At 42.2% G+C, this 27,330-nt stretch overlaps 2 protein-coding genes across 8 annotated transcripts in view; one reads left to right on the top strand and one right to left on the bottom strand.

Annotated features, from left to right (window-relative positions):
- The window catches only part of BID (BH3 interacting domain death agonist), a 47,971-nt gene extending 34,840 nt beyond the window's left edge, over positions 1-13,131 (top strand). For 2 of the 3 annotated variants that reach the window (XM_027595406.2, XM_035721893.1), the window contains 3 exons: positions 2,832-2,971; positions 5,192-5,404; positions 7,634-13,013. In XM_027595406.2, the coding sequence (XP_027451207.1) occupies positions 2,832-2,971; positions 5,192-5,404; positions 7,634-7,645 (365 nt within the window). In that variant the 3' untranslated portion in view covers positions 7,646-13,013. Of the gene's footprint in view, positions 1-2,831; positions 2,972-5,191; positions 5,405-7,633 lie in introns of all 3 variants that reach the window. The other variant, XR_003520127.2, reaches the window with a different exon arrangement.
- Positions 13,132-14,740: 1,609 nt separating this feature from the next.
- BCL2L13 (BCL2 like 13) overlaps positions 14,741-27,330 on the bottom strand; it is an 87,454-nt gene continuing 74,864 nt past the window's right edge. For 4 of the 5 annotated variants that reach the window (XM_027595400.1, XM_027595401.1, XM_027595402.1 and 1 more), the window contains one exon: positions 14,741-17,127. In XM_027595400.1, the coding sequence (XP_027451201.1) occupies positions 16,309-17,127 (819 nt within the window). In that variant the 3' untranslated portion in view covers positions 14,741-16,308. The remainder of the gene's footprint in view (positions 17,128-27,330) is intronic. The other variant, XM_027595403.1, reaches the window with a different exon arrangement.

Below are 27,330 nucleotides of genomic sequence, written 5' to 3'. Positions count from 1 at the left end.
GCCTCCTCTGCCCCAGATCTGGGCTTTGCATTTAGGGAACCTAAGTCCTGGAAGGGAGCTCTGGGCTCAGTCTCCCCCTCCCTAGTCTCAGTCCATCATAGATGTTTGTGTCATATGGTGGTTTGGTCTGTACCTGATGACTCCAGTGGAACAGCCTGAGTTTCTAATTAGTTGAAAGCCACTCAGTTTCTTTATGCTGACTCTTTGAATCTGTATAGTACCTCACACTTTTATGTGTATCGTGGTGGGATTATCTACAACATACCTAGGGCATTGAAGTATTCTGAACCTAATTTCCAGATGAGGACACTGAGGCCCAGAGACAGGTAAATGATGAACCCCAAATCAAATAGCGGCTGGGCACAGTAAGAGTCAGGCTTGGGGCCAGGCCTCTCTTCTCAAGCTGGGCTCTCTCGTCCTCCCATTGTGCTCCCATGATGTGTCCTCCCAGCATGTCATGGTCTCCAGACTCCACCTCTCCTCACCCACATCCCTGTGCTACCTCTTCCAACTTTACTTTTTACTCCTGTGCCATTGGTGCAGCCTCCACAGATGGAGGCCATCCTGAACTGAAGGCTGAGGGAGCAGGGCTGGGAAGCATGTTGAGAATGAGCCTCTTCTAGATTCTGGGCACATTGGAATTCCACGAGGAACATTTTCAAAATGCACAGTCCTTGGGCCCGACTTATCTGTACCAGCGTGTTCTAGGGTGGAAGATTCCCAGGTATTTATGAGGTATATGAGAGTGGAGTCAAATCCTCCTGCCTCCACGAAATCTCCTGGCATACCAGATTGCACTGCCCTCTGGTGGCCATGGGGGGGACCAACAGCTGATCCAGCCTTTGGACCTCCAGCTCTATCTTAATTTGGGTGGGTGGGGTATGGCAGGAGTTCCTCCACAAGCCAGGGTGTGCCAAAGACTTCTGTGCTTTAGAATCCAGCCACCGCATCTTCTGGGTGGCCCTAAACTTGAGTAAGAGCAACTGGTCCTCTTAGGGAGGGGATGGGGGGGCAGGAATGACTTGGCTGTCAAAGCTGCTGTAGGGCTGACTGCAGCCAGAGGCTGCACCCTGAGCTGTCCTTTGCTCTTCTACACCATTATTTGCCCCGTAGCCTGCAAAGCCTGGCTTGACTCAAATGTCATTTGAAAAAGTGATTATGGGGCTGTACACCAAACCTCACCTCTGGTAGAAAACTGGCCTGTAGGTTAAGTACCTGCCCCAGGTACTTAATAGAGTAGAACAGAGGCTCTGTATACCACAGTTCCATTGGTGAATTCATTTACTCAGCTGGATACTGACTGAATCTGCCAGGACTCCTGAAGTTTGCTGGAACCAAGTGAAAAAGCTCAGAGAAATCAGTGAGGCAGTCAGTACAGTGGGAGCTCCGGAGAGGGAGTCCGGAGAGACTGCATGGCTATAACTGCACTTGAGCTGGCCTGTGGAGGAAGGGGTACATTTTGGCTCTTTGGGAACTGGTAAGAGGCAATGGCAACGGCGTAAGCAGACACTTGCAGGCGGAAAGACTGGGGCCTGTTAAAGGTAATGTGAATAGTTGGGTTTGGCTAGCGTGTTTGGAGGGAATAGTGCAAGTTAAGGTCCAAGGTGCTTTGAGGCTTGGTTGCAACTTGTCACTTCAGCAGGTGTGAGCCCGTGAAGGAGTAGAGAAGTGACGTCCTAGCCATACTCCATGGGTCATCGTCAAGACCACCGTGGGGCAGGTGAAACGCTAAGGGCACAGAATTTAAGGAGGCGCTCTCCCCAGGGTCACAGCAGTACCCCCAACCCCCTCAAAGCCTCTTTCACTCTTGCACCTCAGTGCCTCGCTGGCATACCATGGAGAGTGGGGAAAGGCCTGGAGGGCAGTGAGAGGGGGCTCGGAGCTTGCCGTCATGACCCAGATGAGAGCTGACGGAGAACCCACGTCCGGGCGGTGACGCTGGGGACACTAGAAAAGACAGGTGTGTCTGTGCTCTGAGATCAGATGTGACCACTGCTTGAGGGTGGCTGCAAGCATTGTGGAGACTGAGATTTCTGTCCTGGGTAAATAAGCCAGAGGGAAGGTGCAAACACAGAAGAAATACAAGATTTAATGGGAGAAATAATGGTAGCTGGCATTTATTGAGTGCTTACTAGGAGCAGGGACAGGATTTGTTCATTGACTCGTTCATTGTGCAGTTGTTGATCGAGCTCCCGTGTGCCTTGCCTTTTCAGGGCTGCGTGTTTGACAGTAAACAAAACATTTAAAAATCAGAGCTCTTAGGAAGCTTACCTTCTGACAGGGGAGTCAGACAAAGAACACTGACAGATAAATGGTGTAGTATTGAGTGTTGAGGGAGGAACAGAGGGCGGGGGGAGTGCAGGTGGCAGGGCAAGCAGGGGTGTTGATCTCTCTGGCACGCGTGTGGCTCTAACTCCAGCTGCGGCGAAGCCCCCGCCCTAACAGCTTCTTAGGCCAACACCTGTTACGTGATGGAGTAGAGCTGGCAGCCGGGAAGGTTGCCACCAGATTCATGCCACAGATGCCCTGGCATCACTGTCCTTTTCACAGACAAATGTTGACTCTGTGTGTGGGGAGGGGCCTGCTTCTCCAAGTCTTCTGCTCACTTAGACCCTTTCCTTGCCCCAGTGCTCCGCCCTGGCTGCCCTCAACTGCAGCTCTACCAGCATAGCACGTGCTCAGCGAGCCCACTGTGGTGAGCGGTGCAAACGGGCGGGCTCTCTTCCAAAGCAGAATCCCTTTCTTTTTCTGGTACAGGGTGGAGTGGGAGGGGTCAGACAGGGCCATCGTCTGAATCTGCTGTGTCTCTGTGCCCCTGCCTGAACATTTAGATTCTCAGGGTCAAGAAGAAATCATCCAGGATATCGCCAGGCAGCTCGCCGTAATAGGGGACAAGATGGATCGCAGCATCCACCCAGGACTGGTGAATAACCTGGCAATGCGGTTTATGAATGTGAACCTATCGGAAGAAGTAAGTGAGAAAATCCACCACTGCCTTTTCTGGGTTAGTCAGGAAGTGTGAGAACTTTTTTCAGTGGTCAGGTTTTTTTTAAATTTTAATTCCAGTGTAGTTAATATAGTCTTATATTAGTTTCAGGTATATAATATAGTGATTCAGTAGTTCTGTATATTACTCAGTGCACATCAAGAGAAGTTTGCTCTTAATCTCCTACACCTATTTCACCCATCCCCCACCCACCTCCCCTCTGGTAACCAGCAGTTTGTTCTCTATAGTAAGAGTCTATTTTTCAGTTTGTCTCTTTTTCCCTTTGTTTTGCTTCTTAAATTCCACATATGAGCGAAATCATAGTTATTTGTCTTTCTCTGACTGGCTTATTTCACTCAGCATGATACTCTACTCTGTAGCTCCATCCGTGTTGTTGCAGATGACAAGAACTCATTCTTTTTTATGGCTGAATAATACTCCATTGTATATATGCCACATCTTCCTTATCCATTCATCAACTGATGGACACTTGGGCTGCTTCCATAGTTTGGCTATTGTAGATAATGCTGCTGTAAACATAAGGGTGCATGTATCCCTTCGATTAGTGTTTTTTTATTCTTTGGGTAAATATCCAGTAGTGCAATTACGGGGTCACAAGGTAGCTCTATTTTTAATTTTTTTGAAGAACCTCCATACTGTTTTCCAGAGTGGCTGCACCAGTTTGCATTCCCACCAATGGTGCACAAGGGTTCCTTTTTCTCTAATCCTCACCATCTGTTTCCTGTGTTGCTGATTTTAGTCATTCTGACAGGTGTGTGGTGATACATCATTGTAGTTTTGATTTGCATTTCCCTGATGAGTGATGATGAGCATCTTTTCATGTGTCTGTTGGCCATCTGGATGTCTTCTTTGGAGAAATGTCTGTTCATGTCTTCCACCCATTTTTTAATTGGATTGTTTTTTAGGGTTGTAGAAGTTCCTTATGTATTTTGGATACTAATCTTTTATCAGATATCTCATATGCAAATATCTTCTCCCATTCAGTAGGTTGTCTTTTAGTTTTCTGTTGTTAATTAAACCATCGAGGTCTGTCCTCTGTCTCCTCTCAGACCAGTGTCCAGTGAGGTGACTCAATTCATGACTGCCTACAAAAGAATTGGAAATAGAATCATAGCATGGTTAATCATATTTCAGAATTAACTTGACATTTGGGAAACTTGAACCTTAAGTCAGAGTCAACATTTTGGATACAAAAGCCTCTAAACAGATTAATAAAATGTGTATGACTCTTCCAGAAATAACTTATTCTTTCTTCATTTGAATAAAAATGTAAGTAGAGAATGTCAAGTCACAAGAAAAGTGACATTTTATTTAGCCTGCTACTCTTAACTTCATGGTTATAATCAATATACAGATACTAACAGAACTTCTAACCCTTGCCGGGCACCATAAAGTACCTATCCTTCCTGAAGAAACATAGTGGGAGGGAGAACTGCTGGAAGGCTGTCAAATCTATGTCTACAGGAGTTCAGAGGAGAGAATGGTTCCATCCTTTGACCACCACCTGAAAATGCAAATGCTCCTCACTACACAGAAATGTATTCATCCTCCAAGGTTCAGTCAGCCAGGTCAGCCTCCTGCCTGTAAGCAGGTCTGTCTCTACTCCAGGGATCTCGCCCTGTCTGGAGTTCTCCAGCAGCTGTCATAGGCATGGTCATGTTCTGCCTCAGGACCTCTCCCACAATGTTAACTGAACTTTGCGTCTGAGTTGATGAGGTTGAAGGTCCTTTCAGGTCTAATGGTCTGTGGGGTGCCTCTCCCGTGTAGGCTAGGCGAGAAGGTCACATTTAGGCCCCCTTTCATCTCCTTCCCTGGAGCTAGGTCTGCCCCAGTAAGATAGATGTAAGACATCTTGGGTAGTTAACTAATTCTTTAAGTGTCTTAGAGGCAGGGAAGGACTTGGGCTTCTTTGGTTCCATTCTCTAAAGTGAACACACAGGCTCAAGAAAAATGTATTTGGTGAATGAGTGTCCAGCTGCAGGGAGTGAGCTCAGTCTCCCCTTTCCATTGTCTCTCAAAATTAAATAATTTCTCATTCTCTCCTCCAACCTCCTCAGCTATTTAATAAGTTCCTCCCTATGAAATGAAAGCTGCTTTCTACTTAACATTGGAGGACTGTTTTCCTTTCAGAGGGCAGAATATTAGTAAACTCGGTTCCGTGTGACCCTGTTTTCACCCATGCAGGACAGAAGGAGGTACCTCGCCACTGCACTGGAGCGGATCATGCAGACTTACCCTACGGACATGGAGGAGGAGAAGACCATGCTGATGTTGGCCATGCTCTTGGCCAAAAAGGTGGCCAATCACACACCATCCTTACTCCGTGATGTCTTTCGCACAACAGTGAACTTTATTAACCAGAACCTATTCACCTATGTGAGGAACTTAGCCAGAAATGTAAGAACCAGTGATGTCAGCTCCTTGGTGTTTCACTAAATCTTCTTGGTCTCTGCCTGGTCCCTCTAAGGTCTGGAAACCCAGCAGAACTGTCTGCTGCAGGGCTTCTTTCATTCTTTCTCCCTGTGCTTCTGGTGACCAAACCACAAGAGAGGTTTAGAGACCTTCTTGCTCAGGTAGAAAGGCTTGGTTTTGCCTCTGTGACAAAAGTTGTGTTGTAGAAGGTGGTGATGAGCACCTAATGCCCTTTTGAGCTCCATCAACGTTATTTTTAAGACAGGCTACTATCAGGGGCATCTGGGTGGCTCAGTCCTGGGATCAAGCCCCACATTGGGCTCCCTGCTCAGCAGGAAGCCTGCTTCTCCCTCTCCCACTCCCCCTGCTTGGGTTCCCTCTCTAGCTGTGTCTCTCTCTGTCAAATAAATAAAATCTTTAAAAAAAAAAAAAAGACACGCTACTATCAGAGCATACTTTATACTATACTATTGCTAGAATCAGAATAGGAGGGTGTAGGTAGGTGTGTGGAGCATGAAAGAATGTGGCAGGAGTATCCCCAGTGGAGCTTCTTCCGTCTGCTCTCACTCTCACCTGGTCACAAACATTAAGTATAATTTACATTTTCTTTTTAAGATTTTATTTATTTGAGAGAGAGAGCACAAGTTGGGAGGGAGAAGCAGGCTCCCCACTGATTAGGGAGCCAGATGTGGGGCTCGATCCCAGGACCCTGGGATTTTGACCTGAGCTGAAGGCAGAGGCTTAACTGACTGAGCCACCAGGCGCCCCATAATTTACATTTAAAAACATACTTACCAAAAAAGGATGTTGGGGAGAGAGACCAAAATATTCAAAAGGGGGGAAAACTATCTAAAATCTTCCCCACAAAACCTGTCCAAGATATTAAAAATAACAGTTCTTCATGATGATGACCAAGAAGAGCCAGATAGCCCTCAAAGTCTGTTGCTTCACTTTAACTGGAAATTAAGTTGATGTGTCTTATTTGTAAATTTGAAAGTATTAGTGAATGTTTGGGATTTTATGTGTCAGAGGCATTACCCAGGCATCTAACCCTGTTAATATTTACTGATAAGTTTCAACGCCTTTTTTCTCTGTCTGCCATGGTCTTCATTTGTGCCAGCACTTTTTTTATTTTTTTATTTTTTGAGAGAGAGAGAGCACGTGCACACACGCAAGTTGCGGGGAGGGGCAGAGGGAGAGGCAGAATCTTAAGCAGACTCCGTGCCCAGTGCGGAGCCTGATGCAGGGCTTGATCTCACATATGATTTGAGCTGAAATCAAGAGTTGGGTGCTTAACGGACTAAGCCACCCAGGCGCCCCATGCCAGCATTTTAAAACAGAATGAATATAAATCTTGACTCAAGTATATATTTTTTTTAAAGATTTATTTATTTGAGAGAGTGAGAATGAGAGAGAGAGAGAGAGAGAGAGTACATGAGAGGGGGGAGGGTTAGAGGGAGAAGCAGGCTCCTCACTGAGCAGGGAGCCCGATGCGGGACTCGATCCCAGGACTCCAGGATCATGACCTGAGCTGAAGGCAGTCGCTTAACCAACTGAGCCACCCAGGCGCCCCTTGACTCAAGTATATTAAACCAAGCTGAATTGTTGGAAGACGGTAAGCCTGAGAAGGTTCCTGGACAGCTTTCACCAACAACCATCTAAAGGGGGAATAAGTGGGCAGATGTCAACAGCAGTCTGTATTAACAGCTTACCAAATCCTGAAGGGATGAGGGCGCCCAGGTGGCTCAGTCAGTTAAGCATCTGCCTTCGGCTCAGGTCATGTTCTTGGGGTCCTGGGATGGAGCCCCGTGTCAGACTCTCTGCTCAACGGGGAGTCTGCTTCTCCCTCTGCCCCTCCCCCAACTCGTCCTCTCTCTCTCTCAAACAAATAAACAAAAGCTAAAAAAAAATACTGAGGGAATGAAACAGAATCTTCATTCCTCAGACGCACTAAGGTGCTTCTTGGCACCGTAAGTGACTCAACAGATGTGAAGATCCCGATCTCAGCACCTGCAAAACCTGTGTTTTTGTGGTTGCTCCCATGTAGCAAGAAGGAGGATGCAGGGATCTAAGGATAAAAGGACTCCAGAGAGTGTTTTTTGCACAAACGCCAGCTTCACTTCTATTGATTGTGGCACCAGAGTCCTTAAGAACGGAATCCTGGTTTGTGAATTACACTGGTTAATTCTGGCTATTTTTCCTTTCTTGCTGTAGGAGATGGACTGAGTGGACACCTCTGCCAAAGCATGACTGGTTAAAACTTGATATGGTGACAACAGTACAGCTGCCTCCAGCTGAGACGGAGCCACGGCAATTTAAACAAAGTTCTTAGAAAAGACAGGCGTGAGATAATAGCTATTTATTTCTCTTTTAAAGATGATATTTTAAGCCGGTGATCCGTTTAGACATCTTTACATTAACGTACTTGAATGAAAATGTCAACTTGCACATATTTGAGTTTCATACCATCTTCTAAATCTACTACACATTGTGCCCTTATCTTATTTCTTTTGTACTTCACTTGAAAATTAAATTTAAGAACAGATTGTAAGGCAGAAGAAAAAAACAATGTTTTTCTGTTTAAAAAAAACCCCAACTTTACTGTTTATTAAAGTGCAACCTTGGGGCATGGTCTTACAGCAGGCAAGATCGTGTTTGAGGAGAGCAAGGACTGGAGACGGATGCACATACCCTCACAAATGAAAAACTCCTTTCAAAATAGGGAACATAAAAACCAAACAGTACAAGAGGTTCTGGACTAAAGTTCTCTACTCAATGGGAAAATCAGGCCTCAGAACATGCGATTTTTTTTTTTTCAACTTGATTTCCTTTTATTGAGTCAGGGAGAACCATAGGCAATTAAAAGGTGTGGTGGGATTTAAGGGCCCAAGTCAACCGCAGTTTCCAAAATCAGGTAACTCAATGCATTTTTTTCTCTTTCCAAGAAGTCAGAGCTTTAATAAAAATGTTAGCCTGATGGAATACCAGAGGCTATTGCATACATCCCATGGGGAAATAGGTTAATAATCTTACGTATTCATTTGCCTCCCGTATTCCTCAGCTGATCTTGCCCAAAAGCTACATCTAAAGAAAACAGGTTTTCTAGGCATAAAAGATGAAAGAACAGTTAGATTTTTAAAAATTCAACGCTTGAGGTGGTTCCCTTTCTTAGGGACACAGAATGCAAGTAATACCAAAATAAGTCATTTGGGAAGTGCCAGAATAAACCAGGGAGAGCTTACATTTAGAAAGAGTGCAACAGGGGCGCCTGGGTGGCTCAGACATTAAGCGTCAGCTCAGGTCGTGATCCCAGGGATCAAGCCCTGCTTCGGGCTCCCTGCTCAGCGGGAAGCCTGCTTCTCCCTTTGCCACTCCCCCTGCTTGTGTTCCCTTTCTCGCTAGCTCCCTCTCTGTCAAATAAAATCTTAAAAAACAAAAAACAGTGCAACACTGGTCTCTTGTTCCCGGCAATAAGTGTTTCCTAGCATTCTGTTTAAAAGTATGATGGCAGATGCTGGGTTCACATCACACATGGTACTGTTTCACTTAACCAGTAGTACTGTTGTTACTGTGAGTATGACACTTTCTTGTTACCAAAACACTTTTCTGTTCCTTGGGAGTTTAATCAGAAAGGAAAAATGAGGGATCCCTGGGTGGCTCATTCGGTTAAACGTCTGCCTTCAGCTCAGGTCATGATCCCAGGGTTTTGGGATCAAGCCCTGCATAGGGCTCCCTGCTCAGTGGGGAGTCTGCTTCTCCCTCTCACTCTCCCTCTGTTCTCTCACTCTCTCTCAAACAAAATCTTAAAAAAAAAAAAAATGCATTGTTCAGCATTAAATACATACTGTACTAGGGCTGGATCACAACCTGGTTATCTGCAATATGTTTTAGATACTAAAAGCTGTGCAGTATGAAGACCACCATTTGGAAATCTTCCAGTAATACTGTTATGTTTTGAACTTTTTTTTTTTGGAAGGATTCATAGTACGGTGGACAGAAATCTGGACAGAAATCGAATCACACATACATACTCATCCACACATGTATCAAAGTGTTCAATCAGATTCTCACTAGGGAGAGGAGATACTTTCTTCTAAAAGGAACAATTTAAATACAAATAGTCAACGCTAATGGAAGAGAAAAGGGCTCTAAAACAACAAATAATCCCAGATTCTCATAATACAACTTTTCACAGCACCTTCACCTGCCATTGTTTTGCTTAACAGTAGGCCACCATTTTAATGCAGCTTATATACACATTTTGGTGTACATTTTTTTTCAGGCCAAGTTAGACTTTCTCTGCCATAAAGCAAAATGATCACCTCTTGTTCCCAAGCCAGCATCATGAAGAGTCAGTCCACTGTATCAAAAACAAGTGTTCCAGTCTTGGGCATATCCCAGCCACAAGACTCAGGCATATCCTGGAAGCTGGTGGATTTTACGCTGGGAACATAATCCTCATGGATATGATTGAAAATTTTTAATTCAATGTGTTTCATCCTGGTTTTTTAAATATTTGAATTAAGTGATGGAAATTCCTTGGTTAAAGAGAAACAGCTTTCTTCTCCAGGATGTGCTTGGCACATCTGAAAGTCAGATGGACTATGTGGTCTATTCAGAAGGTTAAATCATTCCTGATCTCACCATGCAGGATCCAGCACGGACTACGGAGATGCTTGGGACTGCCTTAAAGGGTCACAGCGCCAGAGTGTGCTTTTATTTCCTAACAATTTAATTGCTGACTGGAAACTTGAATAGGGAGTGTCCTTTGGATGTTACGATCATGTTTTCAGAACCTGAGGGCAAAGCAAGTGAGTGTGTACTTACGAAGACCACAAGATTATCTGAAATGATCCCTCCGAAGTCAAGGGCATAAGGTTACCATATGAATAGAAAGGAGTCCATCAATTATCTTCAGATCTCACTTTATTTCAACTTCCAATGTGTTCTCCCCAACACACTGCTTCTAACAGAAAGCACAATTCATAGATTTGAATTTTGTTCCTTTTCCCTGATGAAGAGTAGACCTGGACAAAAGGCAGATTACCAGGAGGGAAAAGGAGGAGCGAGAATAACCCACATAAATGAGCAAATCAGAGCTGTTAGGAGAGCTAATGGAAATTTATACAGAAAAATACATGCATTTAAGTGAAATGCTTATGTTAATTACCAAAATTACCATTTAATTCCAGTAATTTTGAGGAGATGAGAACATTAGAACCAATAATAAATTGAACTCGGTCAAGGAACGAGGTAGGAAGAGGCACTTTTAATGTGGAGGAAAAGAAATGGAAGACTAGGTAAGACAGCAGGAAAAACACGGGTCTAGGAAAAATATTCTATCTTTTCCTTTGGTGCTGGCCAAGGACCAATCTATGTAATACGATTGTCTTGCTAGAAACCAGGAACCAGTTATTCCAGACTCTGTAATAGGAAAAATTATACTTCAACTTCCTTTTATTCCTGAAACAAACTTAGCCAGTTTCTCCTAGTGGTGCAAAGAACACTCACTGAGCAACATTACTATAAAATTTCCCCTAAGAAGGTGAGAAGGGGGCAAGGATCACCTTAAGCCAGCTGCTACTTTTTAACTTATTACAAGGCCTTGCAAATATCCCTGAGAACATTTCCAACCTGAGCGTGCGTGCGATTGGAGCAGCTGCCTGGCTAGAGCTATTGCAGTGTAAACATAAACATGTAGAGAACACTACTGGTTTTAATTCACAGGAACATGGCAAGCCAGACAGAGGCTAGTCTTGTGTAAAGAAAAGGAAGACAGGATGTATTAATATTTTAGTTACACGACCATTTCCACTCTGTGGAGCTGTGTATATGAGGTAACGAAGAAATAGTGGCTAAATTTTAAGAAATGGGTGTTCTATAGCCAAGGCTACTACCAACTTTACATTCCCCAGTGTGTTGTGGAATAGAACAGAAGATTTTTCACTGGAAAGTCACCTAGTGTCAGCTTCTGAGCAAGATGTGCCTGTGGGGGTGCCTGACCAGCTCACTTGAGTTGGTGACGTTGAGAGGCCAAGCAACACCTAGAAGTACCCCACTTCACAACTCATGGCATGGGCAGGGGAAAAGGAAAATAATGAACAGACTAGGGGAGAGAAAGTGTCAAGGTGCTGCCTTCAAATCATTTGGAGATTCCTGTGTCAGACTGCCCTAACCCTAACCCTTGTTTACAAGCAGAAAGACGTACTATCTGACACATTAGCTGAAGATGCTAATGAAAGATGTGTACCGGGGCGCCTGGGTGCTCAGTTGTTAATCATCTGCCTTCAGCTCAGGTCATGATCCCAGGGTCCTGGGATCAAGCCCCGAATCGGGCTCCCTGCCCTGCGGGAAGCCTGCTTCTCCCTCTCCCACTCCCCCTGCTTGTGTTCCCTCTCTCGCTGTATCTCTGTCAAATAAATAAAATCTTTGGAAAAAAAAAAAAAGAAAAAGATCTGTACCAGCAGTAACCTATAATTCTTTAGCCATAAGGCACCTCATTCAGTATTTAAGGGGAAAACATCTGGTAGAATCAGAAGTTGGGAATAACCCTGGACATAACCTTCGAACATGCTCAGTACTTAGGACTAGACCATATGGAACCATCGTACAAATCAAGAAAAATCTCCCTTCAGTTGGGTGAGCTTGGCCGCCCTAGTGCAGTGTATGATTGGCACAACCATTTGTAGGGAGCCTACCAATCCTGCTTGGCAGGGTCACAAAAATGGTAAAAACTGAGAAAAGCACTAGACTTGGAGTCAGAAAAATTATCACCCTTGCCTTTGCCTCTCCTATGCTAGAAGACCTTTGAAAAGTCATTAAACTCTCAGGTTTCTTCATTCTGTAAACTGGGGATAAGGAATACAAATATGAATTACAACTGTGAAGATGGACTAAGGTATGTAAGGGCGCTCTAGGACAATCCCTGGCAAGCTAAATGTTCAACTATTTGTTAAAATGACCCACATTTTTTAAGGAAAAAGATATTCTAATACAGAAAAAAATATGCACCCTAAACTCAAACCCATCTCACAGTTGAACCTCCTAAGTGATGAATGGAGTAACAGGAGGAGGTTATCACTAATGGCAGATCTCAGTCCTCCAGAGAAGAAACCTTCTAGTACTGTGTTGCTGAGACTTTAAAATGAAATAGGGTAGCGCCCCCTTATCCTCGTCAGTGGATGCCTGAAACTGTGGATAGTACTGAGCCCTCTATATGATTTTTCCTCTACGTCCATCCCTGTGGTAAAGTTTAATTTATAAATTAGGCACGGTAGAGATTAAAACAATAAAATAGAATAATTATAATAATATACTGTAATGAGTTATGTGAATGTGGTCTCTCCCTCTCAGAATATCTTCTTGTACTGATACTCACCCTCGTCATGATGTAAGATGCTAAGGTGCCTATGTGATGAGATGAAGGGAGGTGAATGACCAGGCACTGTGACGAGGCATTAGGCTACTACCGACCTTCTGAGGATCCATCAGAAAGAGGACCATCTGCTTCTGGACCGCGGCGCACCGCGGGTAACTGAGCCACAGGAAATGAAGCTGCAGACAAAGGGACTACTGTCATGCTTGTGAGGAAATTGGTTCAGAGGCCAGAAACTGTTTCTATAAAGCAACCAAATAGTCAACAGGCTCTCTGTGAAACATGATCACCACCTCAAGTTCTTTGAAAGATAAATTTGTGTAAAAAGACCTCAGAAATTAAAAGGACAAAAATCTTATCTAGAGTACCTTTTATTTCTATAAAGCATCTCTTAAAATAATTTCAAAATTCTGTGCGTATGACACTTGTCCATATCATGCCTTTAGGGAAAAAAGGCAAGGAGCAGGCATTACTTCTGTATTATTATTAGAATTAGCACAAAGGCTGTGGACATTAATTTCCACAAGAAATTAATGGTAGCTGTGGTTCAAAAAACCCCATCTCCGGGCTCACTGTTTATTCCCCCAGGACAAACCCAGGGAACAGCTGCATTTGATAGATGAGATGGTACAGAAACGCAGGTGAGGGCAGGTATCAAGGATGCCTTTGTGCAGTGTGTGAACCAGATGGCCAACAGTTGCTTTTTGGTTTCTAGAAAGCTTTCTATAGGACAGTGATGATCACAAGAGTCCCCTAAGGCACACTGTAGATACTGACTGACTTCTTTGGGCCCAGAATTATTATTATTTTAATACAGAGAGGATAAAATAGCATTAATTCTGGTATTTTTCTCAAGAAATCTTCACTGGCTTTTTGCCAAGTTTTCAGAAATCATTACATTCAATAAAGCAATTAAGAATTCTAGAGGACTTACACAAACTTTTCCTGAATAGTTCAAGGAATGAGGAACGATAAATGGTGATATTTTTAATTCCACATCTGAGCTCCATAAGCAAGTTGGATTTATCCTGAATCTGCCTTTTACTTTAGATTCAGATGTAATATAAGTTAGCAGGGGAAGAAGAAATGGCCTACTACCAGCGCCACCAAAAAAGGGGGAGGTGGGAGGTTGAGAAATAACTTTTTTTTTTTTTTCATAGCAAAAGTAGCTGCTGTAAGAAGCAGTCCTTACTAGGGTATTCCCTTCCACTGCCAGAGGCTGAGGATAAGGAAGTGAAGAAGGAATGGGGACACTGACACGTTCCTATTACTTGGAACCAACAGTGAATCACTCTAGAGAAAGCCAATGGAAAAGAATATTAACCATTACCCAGGAAGATAAAATGGGCCAGATCACTTTGGGTTAATGTTCAACAGATGGGACGATAAACCAGCACGTGGCAGCTCCTTCTGTGGAGAACACAGACCCAAATATCTTAAGCCACAGATGGCCTTTTAGTAGCTCCAAAATAAACCTGACTTCTCTTAGTACTTACATGTGTCTTAGCTAATGGGTTTGAGGATCCAGAGTTTAAAAGTGTGAACATTGGAAGGAAAATATTTTATTATAAAAGAGAAAAAAAAAATCAAGATAACTCACCAGTTTGCTCTTACCCTATGCAAACACAAAAGTAGCAATTAGAATACAGAGTAACCCAATGTCTAAGCCAACTGTCAGAGTCCAAGGAGGAAAATAATCTTTACTACATTAATCCCATTTCCCCCCTCACCTCTAGCTATCCTAATCAAAGTGCACCAAAACCCTTAAAAATACCACTCCCTAAGACACTAAAACTCAGAACATAAAGACACATTGCATGATAAAGCTGAACAGACAAACACACTTCAGACCTTTCCTTGACCAATTTTTAAATAGTATTGCTTTAGGGAGAAGATTTCATTTTAAATTTAAAATTTAAAAAAGAAAGCACATTTAAAACATCAAGTTTTGGTGATCAGGATAGTAAAGTAATTTTATTACAAATTTCAGGATCTAAAAAGTAATTTGTTACATTTACTAAGATAAATCTGAGATGACCTGTCTCAAGCATGTGTGTCCTGCATAGTGACACTGACCCTCACACATGAAAAGACATAGTCCCACCCCCCGTTAGGGATGGGATCAGCCAGATGAAAGAAGTTATGCTGATTCTCAACTAGCACATACTGATTAGAATCATTTTGGTTTGTCACTCTGGCATTTGGACTGTAAAGAGTTCAGGGAAGAAGTCTTACTCTTGAACTCTGAAAGCCAAACTAGAATCTCAAGGGTAGCCTCAAGAAATTCAAGCTTCTCTTTTCCTACTTTTTATTTCAATGGTATTTAGGGAGATTTTCTGTATAACTCTTATTGAGTTATGATTCAATTGGTCTGTAAGCCCGAGTATGAAAATCCTTATCACATGGGAAGAGACCGCAGAGAAACTGGTTGACCAGTTAAGAAGACTGAGGCCAGATAAAGGGAAAACACACAGCCCAGATTATAGACAGTGACCATCCAGCAACAGAGATGCTGCCAGCAAGTAACCATAAGCTCAGAAGGGTGGCCGGCCATACACAAAAGGGCCAGAAGACACTTGGCCACCTAAGTCATCCTGCTTATAAATGAGATAAATACCACTCTCTAGCCAGTTACTTGCCCTCGCATCCACAGGCAGGGAACCCTAGGTCTCTTTTATATTTATTTTTTTTAAGATGACTAACGACAACATCTTTACAAGGTGGAGCTGTAGGAAGCATCAGGGACTTAATGGGTGCGGACCAAGCACTCTCCCATGGGGCCTTATAAAGAACCTGGCGGTGAAGAGGAGCAGTGTAGTACCTGAGAGGCAGCTGAGACATCAGGGGAGAGCACCCTCACGCTACAGGACCAAGAAGGTGGGGAAGAAAAGAAGAGCCACAAAAGAATGGCTGCAAAACCCAGCATGTTCACCAGGAAAGATGAAATTCCAAGGGCAGGAACAAATCAGTAGCTGAGGAGCCCACAGCTGAGCCCTTTTGCCTGGGAATTTCTATCCCAGATGATCCTAAATTAACCCTTTCCCTCTAGAGCTGTGGCTCTCCACAGGAACAATTTTGCCCCCAGAGGACATCTGGCAATGTCAGGAGACATTTCTGATTGTCACAACTGGGGGAAGGGTGCTACTTGTATTTAGTGGGTAGAGGCCAAGGATGTTGCCCATCCTACAGTGCACAGGACAGCCTCCTACAACGAAGAATTAATCATAATGTCATTAATGCCAAGGTTGAGAAACCCTGTTCTAGAGGGAGTGCTTGACGCATAGGATTCCGAATTTAGCAGGAGTCGAGGCCCTTGGAACTTAAAATCAGACAAACGTGAATGCTCTCTACCTGAAGCCCTACTATGTGGATCAATTTACTGCCTTGTTGAGCAGAAGTCCCCCATTATCCCAGAGTGTTCCACAAATGTCCAAATCAGCTGTTGGTGGTTCAAATTCAGTCAGTACAGCTAAAACCTGACATTTTTTATTTTCTTTCTCTTCTGAAAAATCTGCTATTTCTTTCTGAGAGCCAGTGCGACCCCAACTGCCACTGCCAGCATGGCGATGGCGGCGGCCCCTCCAAACAGCAGTATAGATTTGCCTTCAGACAGTGGGATGGCTTTTGCTTCTCCTGCAGGGGAGGGGCCTTCTCGAAGGCCCCCTCTCCTCACACGCATCTCCTCTTCACTCAGCAGTGTTGCTGTGGGTTCCAGTGTGGGGGTCACCTCCTCTTCCAGTTCAACAGATTCAACCGTTGCTGCTTTTGTCTTCAGCAAGTTCTCTTCTTCAGCAAGTTCCACGAACGAAGACGGAGCAGGGCTGACTGTCTCCACTGTCATCCCTTCTGTGTCGGGCTCCCTCATCTCCAGCAAGGAAGCGGCAGTGATATGTGGAAGCAAGGGAGCTGGTGCTTCCGGGAGCGCCTCCCGCAGCTCCTTGGTTGGCAAGACGACAGATGCCACGGCAGCCTCTTCCATGCTTTCAGGAATTTCTTCTTTCTCCACATGCACAATGTCAGAATTAGAAGAGTTATTCTCGCTCTTCTCTCCAGCCCCATTGCTATCTAAGCTTTTGACTTCTTCAGGATCCATTGCGATCTGCTGCCAGGACTCAGGACCTAGGGACACTGGGAGGCTTTCTGTGTGCCAACTCTGGCTGGCTGACAGTGAAACAGGTAGGCTTTCTGACTGCCAAGAAGTGGTCACAGTAGGAGACTCTGGAGGACTGACTTGTCCAGAGTTGTCACTGGGCAGGATATAAATGTCATTGCTATCTTCTGCAACGATTCCAGGGTATTCCTCCTCCTCTGATTCAAGGTTAAAGACAGTGCCCTAGAAAAGGAGGAGAGTCAATACAAAGAATGGTAAATACATTTAAACTAAATATAAATCTGGGACGCTTGGGTGGCTCAGTCTGGTTAAGCATCTGCCTTTGGCTCAGCTCAGGTCACGATCCCAGGGTCCTGGGATTGAGCCCCGCATCAGGCTCTGTGCTTAGCAGGGAGCCTGCTTGTCCCTCCCCCTCTGCCTGCCGCTCCCCCTGCTTGTGCTCTCTCTCTGATAAATAAATAAATAAAAATATATAAATACATATATAAACATACATATATATCTGGGGGTGCCTAAATCGGCTAAGCATCCGACTCTTGGTTTTGGCTCAGGTTGTGATCTCAGGGTGGTGGGACCAAGCCCTGCATCAGGCTCCATGCTCAGCACAGAGTCTGTTGAGATTCTCTCCCTCTGCCCCTCCTGCTTGTGCGTGCTCTGTATCTCTCAAACAAACATTTTAAAAAATAAATCTGGAAAAAAATTCTTTCCTAAACTGAAGTTCTAGAAATAAATACATTGTCTAAGCCTACATAGTTTCTGAATTTAAGAATTTCCATGTAAACCACTGCAGAGGAAGAATTTTTAACAACATGGTCCTTTGACCAGTTTCCTTGAAGCTAAAAAACCAAAATTTGATTTTTATATTTAATTCAATGTATGTATATTTATGCAATAATTAATGTAAAACAGCAGAGAAAACAAAGGCAAGAAGCTTGCTCTTGAGGAATTTCTCACTTAGTAGGTCAGTGCTATCCTGCAGTCCAAGTGCTAGGAAGAGTTCAGATGGGGAGATGCTGACTTCTTTTGGTGAAGGCTGCAGCAGGCAGGGAGATGATAGAGCTTCCTGGAGCATTTTAGCTACCTGAAGGATGGTTCAGGTTCCATGGTGAAAGCATGTACAAGACACACCACCAGCAAAAGCACAGAAATAACAAAGAGGGCACAGTAAGTCCCCAGTTTAAGTAGTGCACAATGTACATGAAGAATCGAAGTTCAGTTGGGAAGGGGACCCTGGAAAACCTGACAGAGAGCTAAGAAATATGGATGTGATTCAATATGAAGTGGTTAGTCAGTGGAGTCTTTGAGCTCCACAAGATAGTCACAGCTCCACTTTAAAAATTGTATGAGAGCAGTGGCTACAGGGAAGCCAGAAATGCAGGACTCATCCTTGTCTCTGTAGGAAGACTCTTTACACCAAAGTAATACAGATAAATAAAGCAGTCTTTGTTTTCACATTTAGCAGTTTAGTTTAACAGGACCCAGCATGTGCTTATGGCCTATTAGGTACCATGTTAGGCACCAGCATTATAAGGAAGAATGAGATGAGACTTCGTTTCTCTTCTTAAAAAATTCACTGTCTAGATGTGAAGACTGACATATGAATAACTAATTTCAACAGGATACAGACAGCTTTCAGACAGGTATATACACGGGATGGTAGGGGAGCCCAGACGTTACAATGTGATCAGGAAGGCAGGAAGAGAGCCGCCTGGCTGGCTCAGCCGGTAGAGCATGAGACTCTTAATCGTGAGGTCATGAGTTCAAGCCCCATGCTGGATGTGGAGCCTACTTTAAAAAAATAAATAAAATATTAAAAAAAAAAAAGGCAGGAGGGCGCCTGGGTGGCTCAGTCATTAAGCGTCTGCCTTCGGCTCAGGTCATGATCCCAGGGTCCTGGGATCGAGCCCTGCATCGGGCTCCCTGCTTTGTGGGAAGCCTGCTTCTCCCTCTCCCACTCCCCCTGCTTGTGTTCTCTCTCTCACTGTATCTCTCTGTCAAATAAATAAAATCTTAAAAAAAATGGCAGGAAGAGAACCAATGGAGTGTAATGTTCATAAAGACCTAATGAAAGCTTTACAAAATGTCTGGATGACACAGGGACATGCTATGGAGAGTCTGTATAGGATTATGTAAAGCAAATTAATTCCTATTTTATTTTGTGATTATAGCTGTTATTCATATGAAGTAGAATAATTTTATTCTTCAATCAAGACCAAAAACTTTCTGTATACATTAAAACTCTAATATAAATCCCTCTATCAGCCCCACATAAAAGGAAACCAGAAAAACAACCAAACAAGTAACATGATCATAATGTCAATATTCTAACTGCCCCACATTTCACTTCAACCCTTGTTTCAATCTCTTGAAGAAGTCCTACAGGTCATCAGGGATAGTCCATGGATGAATATAAGCAGAGAGACAAAAGAGTATAGTAATTAAAAATACAATATTTGTAGGAAAAAAGAACTGGTTTGAACCCCAGCTCCACAGTAAATCTGAATGCTTTTCTTAACCATTTAAACCTCAATTTCTTCATAAAAGGAAGATGACTGGCAAGGCTGTTACAAAAATTAGATACAGTATTTATAATGCTTAGCATAGCACCTTGTACCTAGTAAGCAATCAATAAATTAGGCTGTGTTTTCATTATCATCGTTTTTGTTGCCATTGTTTTTGTTGATGTGGTGGTGGAACAAAGAGCTACTCTAAAATACCACCTAGACTAAAAAAAAAAAATTTTTTTTAAAGATTTTATATATTCATTTGAGAGAAAGAGAGACAGAGAGAGCATAAGCAGGGGGAGAGGCGGAGGGAGAGGGAGAAGCAGACTCCCCACTGAGCTAGGAGCCCGATGTGGGGCTCAATCCCTGGACCTGGAGATCATGACCTGAGCTGAAGGCAGACGCTTGCTTAGCCATCAGAGCCACCCAGACACCCCCCCAAAAAAATTTTTTTAAAAGATTTATGTATTTGAGAGAGAGAGAGAGAGAGACAGAGATAGAGCAAGGGTGGGGAAGGGAGAAGCAGGCTTCCCGCTGTGCAGGACCTGGGATCAGGACCCGAGCCAAAGGCAGAGGCTTAACCGACTGCGCCACCCAGGTGCCCCTAGACTATAAATTTTTATTTTTATTTATTTTTAAAGATTTTATTTATTTGACAGAGAGAGACATAGCGAGAGAGGGAACACAAGCAGGGGGAGTGGGAGAGGGAGAAGCAGGCTTCCCGCAGAGCAGGGAGCCCAATGTGGGACTCGATCCCAGGACCCTGGGATCATGACCTGAGCTGAAGGCAGACGCTTAACGACTGAGCCACCCAGGTGCCCTAGCCTATAAATTTTTAAAACTGAAAGCAATTTGAAACAATACCCTTCCCTTGGGTAGAAAAGGTAATTAACAAACTTTTTCCTCCTTCCTCATCTCTTCTAAATAGAGGTATCATAAAAGTAAAATCTCTCCTTACAATAGTATATACATCAAACCAATATATGGGTTATTTCTATAGGATAGAACTATAAGAAGTGTATTCTATACATTTTTTACAATGATCATGATTTAGTAAAAAAAAAACTTTCAATTTTTTTTAAGAATGTACATATAAATTGGGGTCTGCTACCTCCTAGGAACTTGAGATTAGTGGATATTCAACAATCTCAACATGAGCTGTGAAATAATTTGAGTCAAATGAAGAGAATCTCCTGCATTTCTTTTGTACAGGTCTCTAAAACAAAGGGCAGGGCATACCACTAGAAATTGGTGTTCTTTTAAAAAATCTTTTATTCTTTTTTTAGTATTGATATTTACATTCATAAAATTTACATACCTAACATTCACCATTTTTAGGTGCACAATTCAGTGGTTTTTAGTATGCACAATGTTTAGTTTGCACAATGTGTGCAAACATCACCACTCTAATTCCTGAACATTTCCATCATCTCAAAGAGCAAGCTTCTGGCCAATCACTCCCAATTCCCCCACCTCCCTCCCCTGGGAAATTCATATAAATGGAATCATACAGTATGTGGGCCTTCAGGTCTAGGCTCCTTCACTGCACATAATGTTTTCAAGGCTCACCCATGCTGTAGTGTGTATGGGCACTTCTTTTCTTTCTACGGCTTTGCAGTATTTCGTTGTATGGATATACCACATTTTGTTTATTAATTCATCAGCTGGTTGACATTTGGGTTGTTTCCACCTTTCGGTAATTGTGAATATCCACGTACAAGTTTTTGTTTGACCACCTATTTTCAATTATTTTGAGGATATAGCTAGAAGTGAAATTGCTGGATCATATAATTCTATGTTTAATTTATTGAGGAACTGCCAAACTATTTCCTAAAGCAACGGTACCGTTTTATATTCCTCCCAGCAATGTACAAGGGTTCCAATTTCTCCATATCCTAACACCTGTTACTGTCTGTTTTATTTTTTAAAAATTTTTATTTTTTAAAGATTTTATTTATTTATTTGACAGAGAGAGACACAGCAAGAGAGGGAACACAAGCAGGGGGGAATGGGAGAGGGAGAAGCAGAGTCACCGCCGAGCAGGGAGCCTGATGTGGGGCTCGATCCCAGGATCCTGGGATCATGACCTGAGCCAAAGGCAGACACTTAACAACTGAGCCACCCAGGCGCCCTCAGAACACAATTCTAATGAGTCATGCAAATCCTCTAACACTTGTTACAAAGGGATTTCTCTTTGCCACATAATTTATATATGCAAAGGTTTATCTGTTTATTAAATCGTCTCTTCAAGGAGCTCCATTGTGAAAACAAGAAATAAGGAATAATTTTACAAGGAGGGAAAAAGTAGCAAAGTAGTAATAATATAAAGTAGCATGAAGTTCATAATTGTATTGACTTTGGTACACTTGTTTTATTTATTTGCTTTCTCAAAATCTCCAAGTGAGAAACTAAATATGGCTCAGCAGCTTTCAATCCTCTACCTTCAAGCTCTGCAAAGTAGTTAAAAAGAAGGGTAAGGAGGCCTTGCTGAAGCTTCAATGTTAATTCATGGAAAGCAAACTACCAATGTCTTTCTGGATATAAAATAAGTATATGTCTCTATCTCATAGAAGGGGAGTAGTTTCCCTGCACTCTTGCTGAGTTTGACAAAGATCTTGGTTTTACTGAAAAATGAATTCAACTTCCCCCACCCCCCAATATGGCAACTCTTAGACACCATTACTAACTCAGAACAGAAGAGATGAATCTAAGGTAGCATCTGCCATTAGATAAAGGCTCAGTTTGAATTTTATAAAACTGAGTAAGTAGTGTTACATTTGAAATCTATTTCTAATTGTCTCCTTCAGTTAAAAAGCAAGAGGGCAAAGTCATACAATATTTAGAATAATATATTATTTCTTCTTGGGCACCTTAAATATTTTCTCAGGAAACCAAATATAATTTTTTTAAAAAAAGGCTGCAGTCAATGTCCACCATAGCCAAACTGTGGAAAGAGCCAAGATGCCCATCGACAGATGAATGGATAAAGAAGATGTGGTATATATACACAATGGAATATTATGCAGCCATCAAAAGGAATGAGATCTTGCCATTTGCAACGACGTGGATGGAACTGGAGGGGGTTATGCTGAGTGAAATAAGTCAATCAGAGAAAGACATGTATCACATGACCTCACTGATATGAGGAATTCTTAATCTCAGGAAACAACTGAGTGTTACTGGAGTGGTTGGGGGTGGGAGGGATGGGGTGGCTGGGTGATAGATATTGGGGAGGGTATGTGCTACGGTGAGCACTGTGAATTGTGCAAGACTGTTGAATCACAGATCTGTACTTCTGAAACAAATAATGCAACATATTTTAAGAAAAAAGAAAAAGAAGAAGATAACAGGAGAGGAAGAAAAGGGGAGTATGTCAGAGGGGGAGACGAACCATGAGAGATGATGGACTCTGAAAAACAAACTGAGGGTTCTAGAGGGGAGGGGGGTAGGGGGATGGGTTAGCCTGGTGATGGGTATTGAGGAGGGCACGTTCTGCATGGAACACTGGGTGTTATGAACAAACAATGAATCATGGAACACTGCACCAAAAACTAATGATGTAATATATGGTGATTAACATAACAATAAAAAATTAAAAAAAAAAAAAAAAGGCTGCAGTACAGGGAGGAGGTAAAGCCAATCTTTCCTTTTTTTTTAATTCAATTTAATTAACATATAATGTATTATTAGTTTCAGAGGTAGAATTCAGTGATTCATCAGTTGCATCTAACACCCAGTGCTCACTCCATCACGTGCCCTCCTTCATGCCCATCACCCAGTTACCCCATCCTCCCACCCACCTCCCCTCCAGCGACCCTCAGTTTGTTTTCTACAGTTTAGAGTCCCTTATGGTTTGTCTCCTTCTCTGATTTCCATCTTACCTTATTTTTCCTTCCCTTCCCCGATGTCCATCTGTTTTGTTTCTTAAATTCCACATATGAGTGAAATCATGTATTTGTCTTTCTCTGACTTATTTCACTTAGCATAATACGCTCTAGTTCCATCCACATAGTTGCAAATGGCAAGATTTCATTTTTTTTAATATTTTATTTATTTGAGAGAGAGAATGAGAGAGAGAGAGAGCACATGAGGGGGGAGGGTCAGAGGGAGAAGCAGACTCCCCGCTTGAGCAGGGAGCCCGATGTGGGACTCGATCCTGGGACTCCAGGATCATGACCTGAGCCGAAGGCAGTCGCTTAACCAACTGAGCCACCCAGGCGCCCAAGATTTCATTCTTTTTGATGGCTGAGTAATATTCCATTTTGTGTGTGTGTGTGTGTGTGTGTGTGTGTGTGTGTGTGTGTGTGTGTGTGTGTGTGTATACACACACACCCCACATCTTCTTTATCCATTCATCTGTCGATGGACATCTGGACTCTTTCCATAGTTTGGCTATTGTGGACATTGCTGCTATAAACATTGGGGTGCATGTGCCCCTTTGAATCACTATGTTTGTATCCTTTGGATAAATACCTAGTAGTTCAATTGCTGGGTTGTCTCTCCTTTCTATTCCTAGAGCCATTAGCCCAAATTTGTGTTAATCACAAATTAGGTGTCCCATATAAGAGGGAAGACTTATCTTGGCAAGGTTGCTCATTGTTCCCTACAAACGCTATACTAAATCCCCAAGCCCTGTCTTTTTATTCATGTAGATAATGGTGCTAACATTTTGAGGAGCAGAAAATATTTCACAAATATAATAAAAGATGTGAGACTTTTCCTTTAAAACTGTGCATTCATACAAAGCATATATACCATTTTAGGAAAAATTTCACACTCCCTGAAACTTATCCATGGTTACCAGCTAAAGACTCCTCATCTGGCTCCATCTGGGTCTGGCTTAAATTCTAACCCTCTGGACTGAATCCAATGTCCCTCTTATTTATCCTGAACTCATAGCTCTGAGTCTAGGTTACACAAAATACCATAATTATACTTTTGGACCATACTTCTCGGTAATTTTTTCATGAGTATTAGTCATTCCCCAACTAGATTATAACACCTCAAGGGAAGAAAACATGCTTTAAAAGTCTTTGCTATCCTCCTTGTGATGCCTAACATAAGCCAAGTAAATAGTGATGGTCAGCAAATGCTTAACAGGAAAATTGGTCCCATCTTCGGATACAAAAGAAGTGCTGAACACCAGCTATTTTGATTTTCTCAGGCACTGATAGGTACTGTTCTTTATTCATTTCTAGATTTCTATGCATACGCAGTGTTTGTTGTCCAAGGTCACACACTGCTGGTGCTGAAGAGAATTCAAACTCCCCTCTTCTGACTCAAGTCACCCAGAATGCCCTCCTCCTCAGTTCTGCCCTTCTGAATCCTTCTCATTACCTTTAAACTCCTAAATGAGTTATCTGTTCTCTTTGGCTTATAAAATATACAGTAAATTGTGTGTATCTGTCTTATACCCCTACTAAGTTCTTAGAGATTAAAGATAGGTTTTTAAACATCTTCATTGTACCGGTTTTTTCTCAGCCTCATGCCAAGTGCCTTGCAGAATCCCACACATATTATATTAATAGAATTATATATAATATATACTAATAGATTAATATTAATTTAGGGGGAACTTAGACAAGCTGATCCAGCTCATGGATCTGGGGTCTTTTCCACTGAGAAACATCTGTCATTTCTCTTTGTGCATGATTGCTGCCTTGGAATCACAAAGATGGAACATGTGTCATAACCTGCTGTTCTAGACCTGCAAGCCTCTCTGAAGAGGAAACACATCTGTTAGCCAACCTTTTCTACTAAACACAGAGAAGAAAGACACCCAGTGGAGCAGGACCAAACAAGTTCAGGACTGCTTTTTTCATAATCAAAACTCAGTTTAGGATATATCACAAATGGCTCAAACGCAAAAGTTAAGACATAACAAATAAAGTCTTGCTATTCTGAGTCATGGCCACTCCAAATCACCTAAGCTGGATCTCACAACTCATCCAACTGATGCCTTGGTGCTCTCCAACATAAGTCTTTCATACTTCTTCAAGATGCGACTATACTTCATTCAAGAAGCATTTCCTGATTGAGCTCTACAACCATCATTTCCTTTCTTGGTATTCTACACTACCCACTAAAAAATTTGTACTTCACCATGGCTTTCTTGATATTTATTTTGAACAATTAAACAACTGGCTTCTTTATGTTTATAGTTGTGTTTAACTAATAAACATATAATCACCAATCTAATAAAGCTTAAGAATTTTAGAATTAAAATTTGTTTCAAAGGGTCTATAATCTAGTTGGGGAGATCAGGTAATACAGCAGCCTTCAAACTCTCCTGCCTAATTAGACATACCTGTGAAAGTTTTAAGACTTCCTATGCTAAAGTTACAACCCATAACAATCAAATTAGAATCTCTGAAGGTGGGACCCAGGTATTATATCTTGCTAAACAAAAAAATGGGTATAATGGCTGCTATCAATTTGGCTTCCTCAATATCCTACCCAAAGCCCAAACATACTCTAGCACAATGAAAAGGCAGACGTAAGATGATTAAGACTACTGAGTGACTATAAGGATATTCTGAGTTTGCTGATTCTTGATGAACCACCAATAACAGATAATGATAGTAGGCAACACGAATGAAAATAGCTACCCAGGGAACCATTTCTGTAACCTTTTTGAAAGAGTATACCTGGAGGTCCAAGAGTAAGGAAGACCCAGTCACCAAGGCCAGATCAAGAGTTAAACTCAATTTTCCTGTGAAGTTGTACTTACCTAGCTCTTTACCAGAACACAGTTCTAATTAGTCATGCAAATCCTCTAACACCTTGTTACAAAGGGATTTCTCTTTGCCATGTCATTTATAGACTCAAAAGTTTATCTGCTTATTAAATCATCTCTTCAAGGAGCTTCATTGTGAAAACAGAAATAAAGATTCATATAAAGAATAATTTTACAAGGAGGGAAAAGTAGTGAAGAAGAGTAGTGATAGTTTAAGGTAGCATGAAGTACATAATTGTCCCTTACTGACTTGACTTTAGTACACTTGTTTCATTTATTTGCTTTCTCAAAATCTCCAAATGAGAAACTAAATATGGCTCAGCAACTTTATAATCCTCTATCTTCAAACCTTGCAAAGTAGCTAAAAAAGAAGGGTAATGAGGCTTAAGATTAATTTTTTTCTTCATTACTGAAAAAAACTGGGTTCTTTTTGTTAAATGAAGAGGAAGAAGCTGGAAAAGAGTGTTAAGAGAATTATACCACTGAATGAACCAATCACAGTCTATGACCCCCAAGAAGCAAGTAAGACTACCCTATTTTCTCAAAGAAACTGCATGTCAGAGTTAGGCAAAACAGTCAAAGAACGTCAGTTACTCCACTACGAGTAACTTAAAACAGTGTTCTTGTTAGCCTTCCATGAACATTGTCCAAGTTTCATCTAAAAAACTCAAAAAGTGCTCCTAACCACCTTCACCTCCCAACTGAGTCATTAAGAGATAAAGAATGTAACTTCTCACATTGTTTATTCTTAGTCTTAGAATCACATCTGCTCTCACTCTGTTCACACTCCATGCCACTTCAAGAGACGTACAGTACAGCTGGATTCACAGAGCCGCTTTACAATTAGAACTCTTCAAACAGAAGGTTATCCAAGGGTCAGAGCGGTCTTAAGTGCTCACTGATAAGAATTCTTAACAAGTTACTTACTGCACTTCTAAAAACAGAAACTCTCATAGCAAGAACTGATTAAAAAAGCAAAAAGCAAAAACAAAAACAAAAGGACCATAAAACAAAAGGCAAAAATTTCAATCCCCAGAAAGGAAACCTTTGCTGCTTATTCTTTAGGGCTGTCAGCCAAAACAAATGAAATGGAAATTTCAAAAATTCGATCGTGAAGAAATAAGGGAAAAGTTAACAAACTGAAATAGAATACAGTATAAAATGACATTTTGCCTTATTTTTAAC

This window comes from Zalophus californianus, chromosome 9, assembly GCF_009762305.2.
Source record: "Zalophus californianus isolate mZalCal1 chromosome 9, mZalCal1.pri.v2, whole genome shotgun sequence".
In the NCBI taxonomy this organism is placed as follows: domain Eukaryota; kingdom Metazoa; phylum Chordata; class Mammalia; order Carnivora; family Otariidae; genus Zalophus; species Zalophus californianus.
Note: the sequence above shows the minus strand (reverse complement) of the source record. Positions and strands in the feature narration are given on the sequence as shown.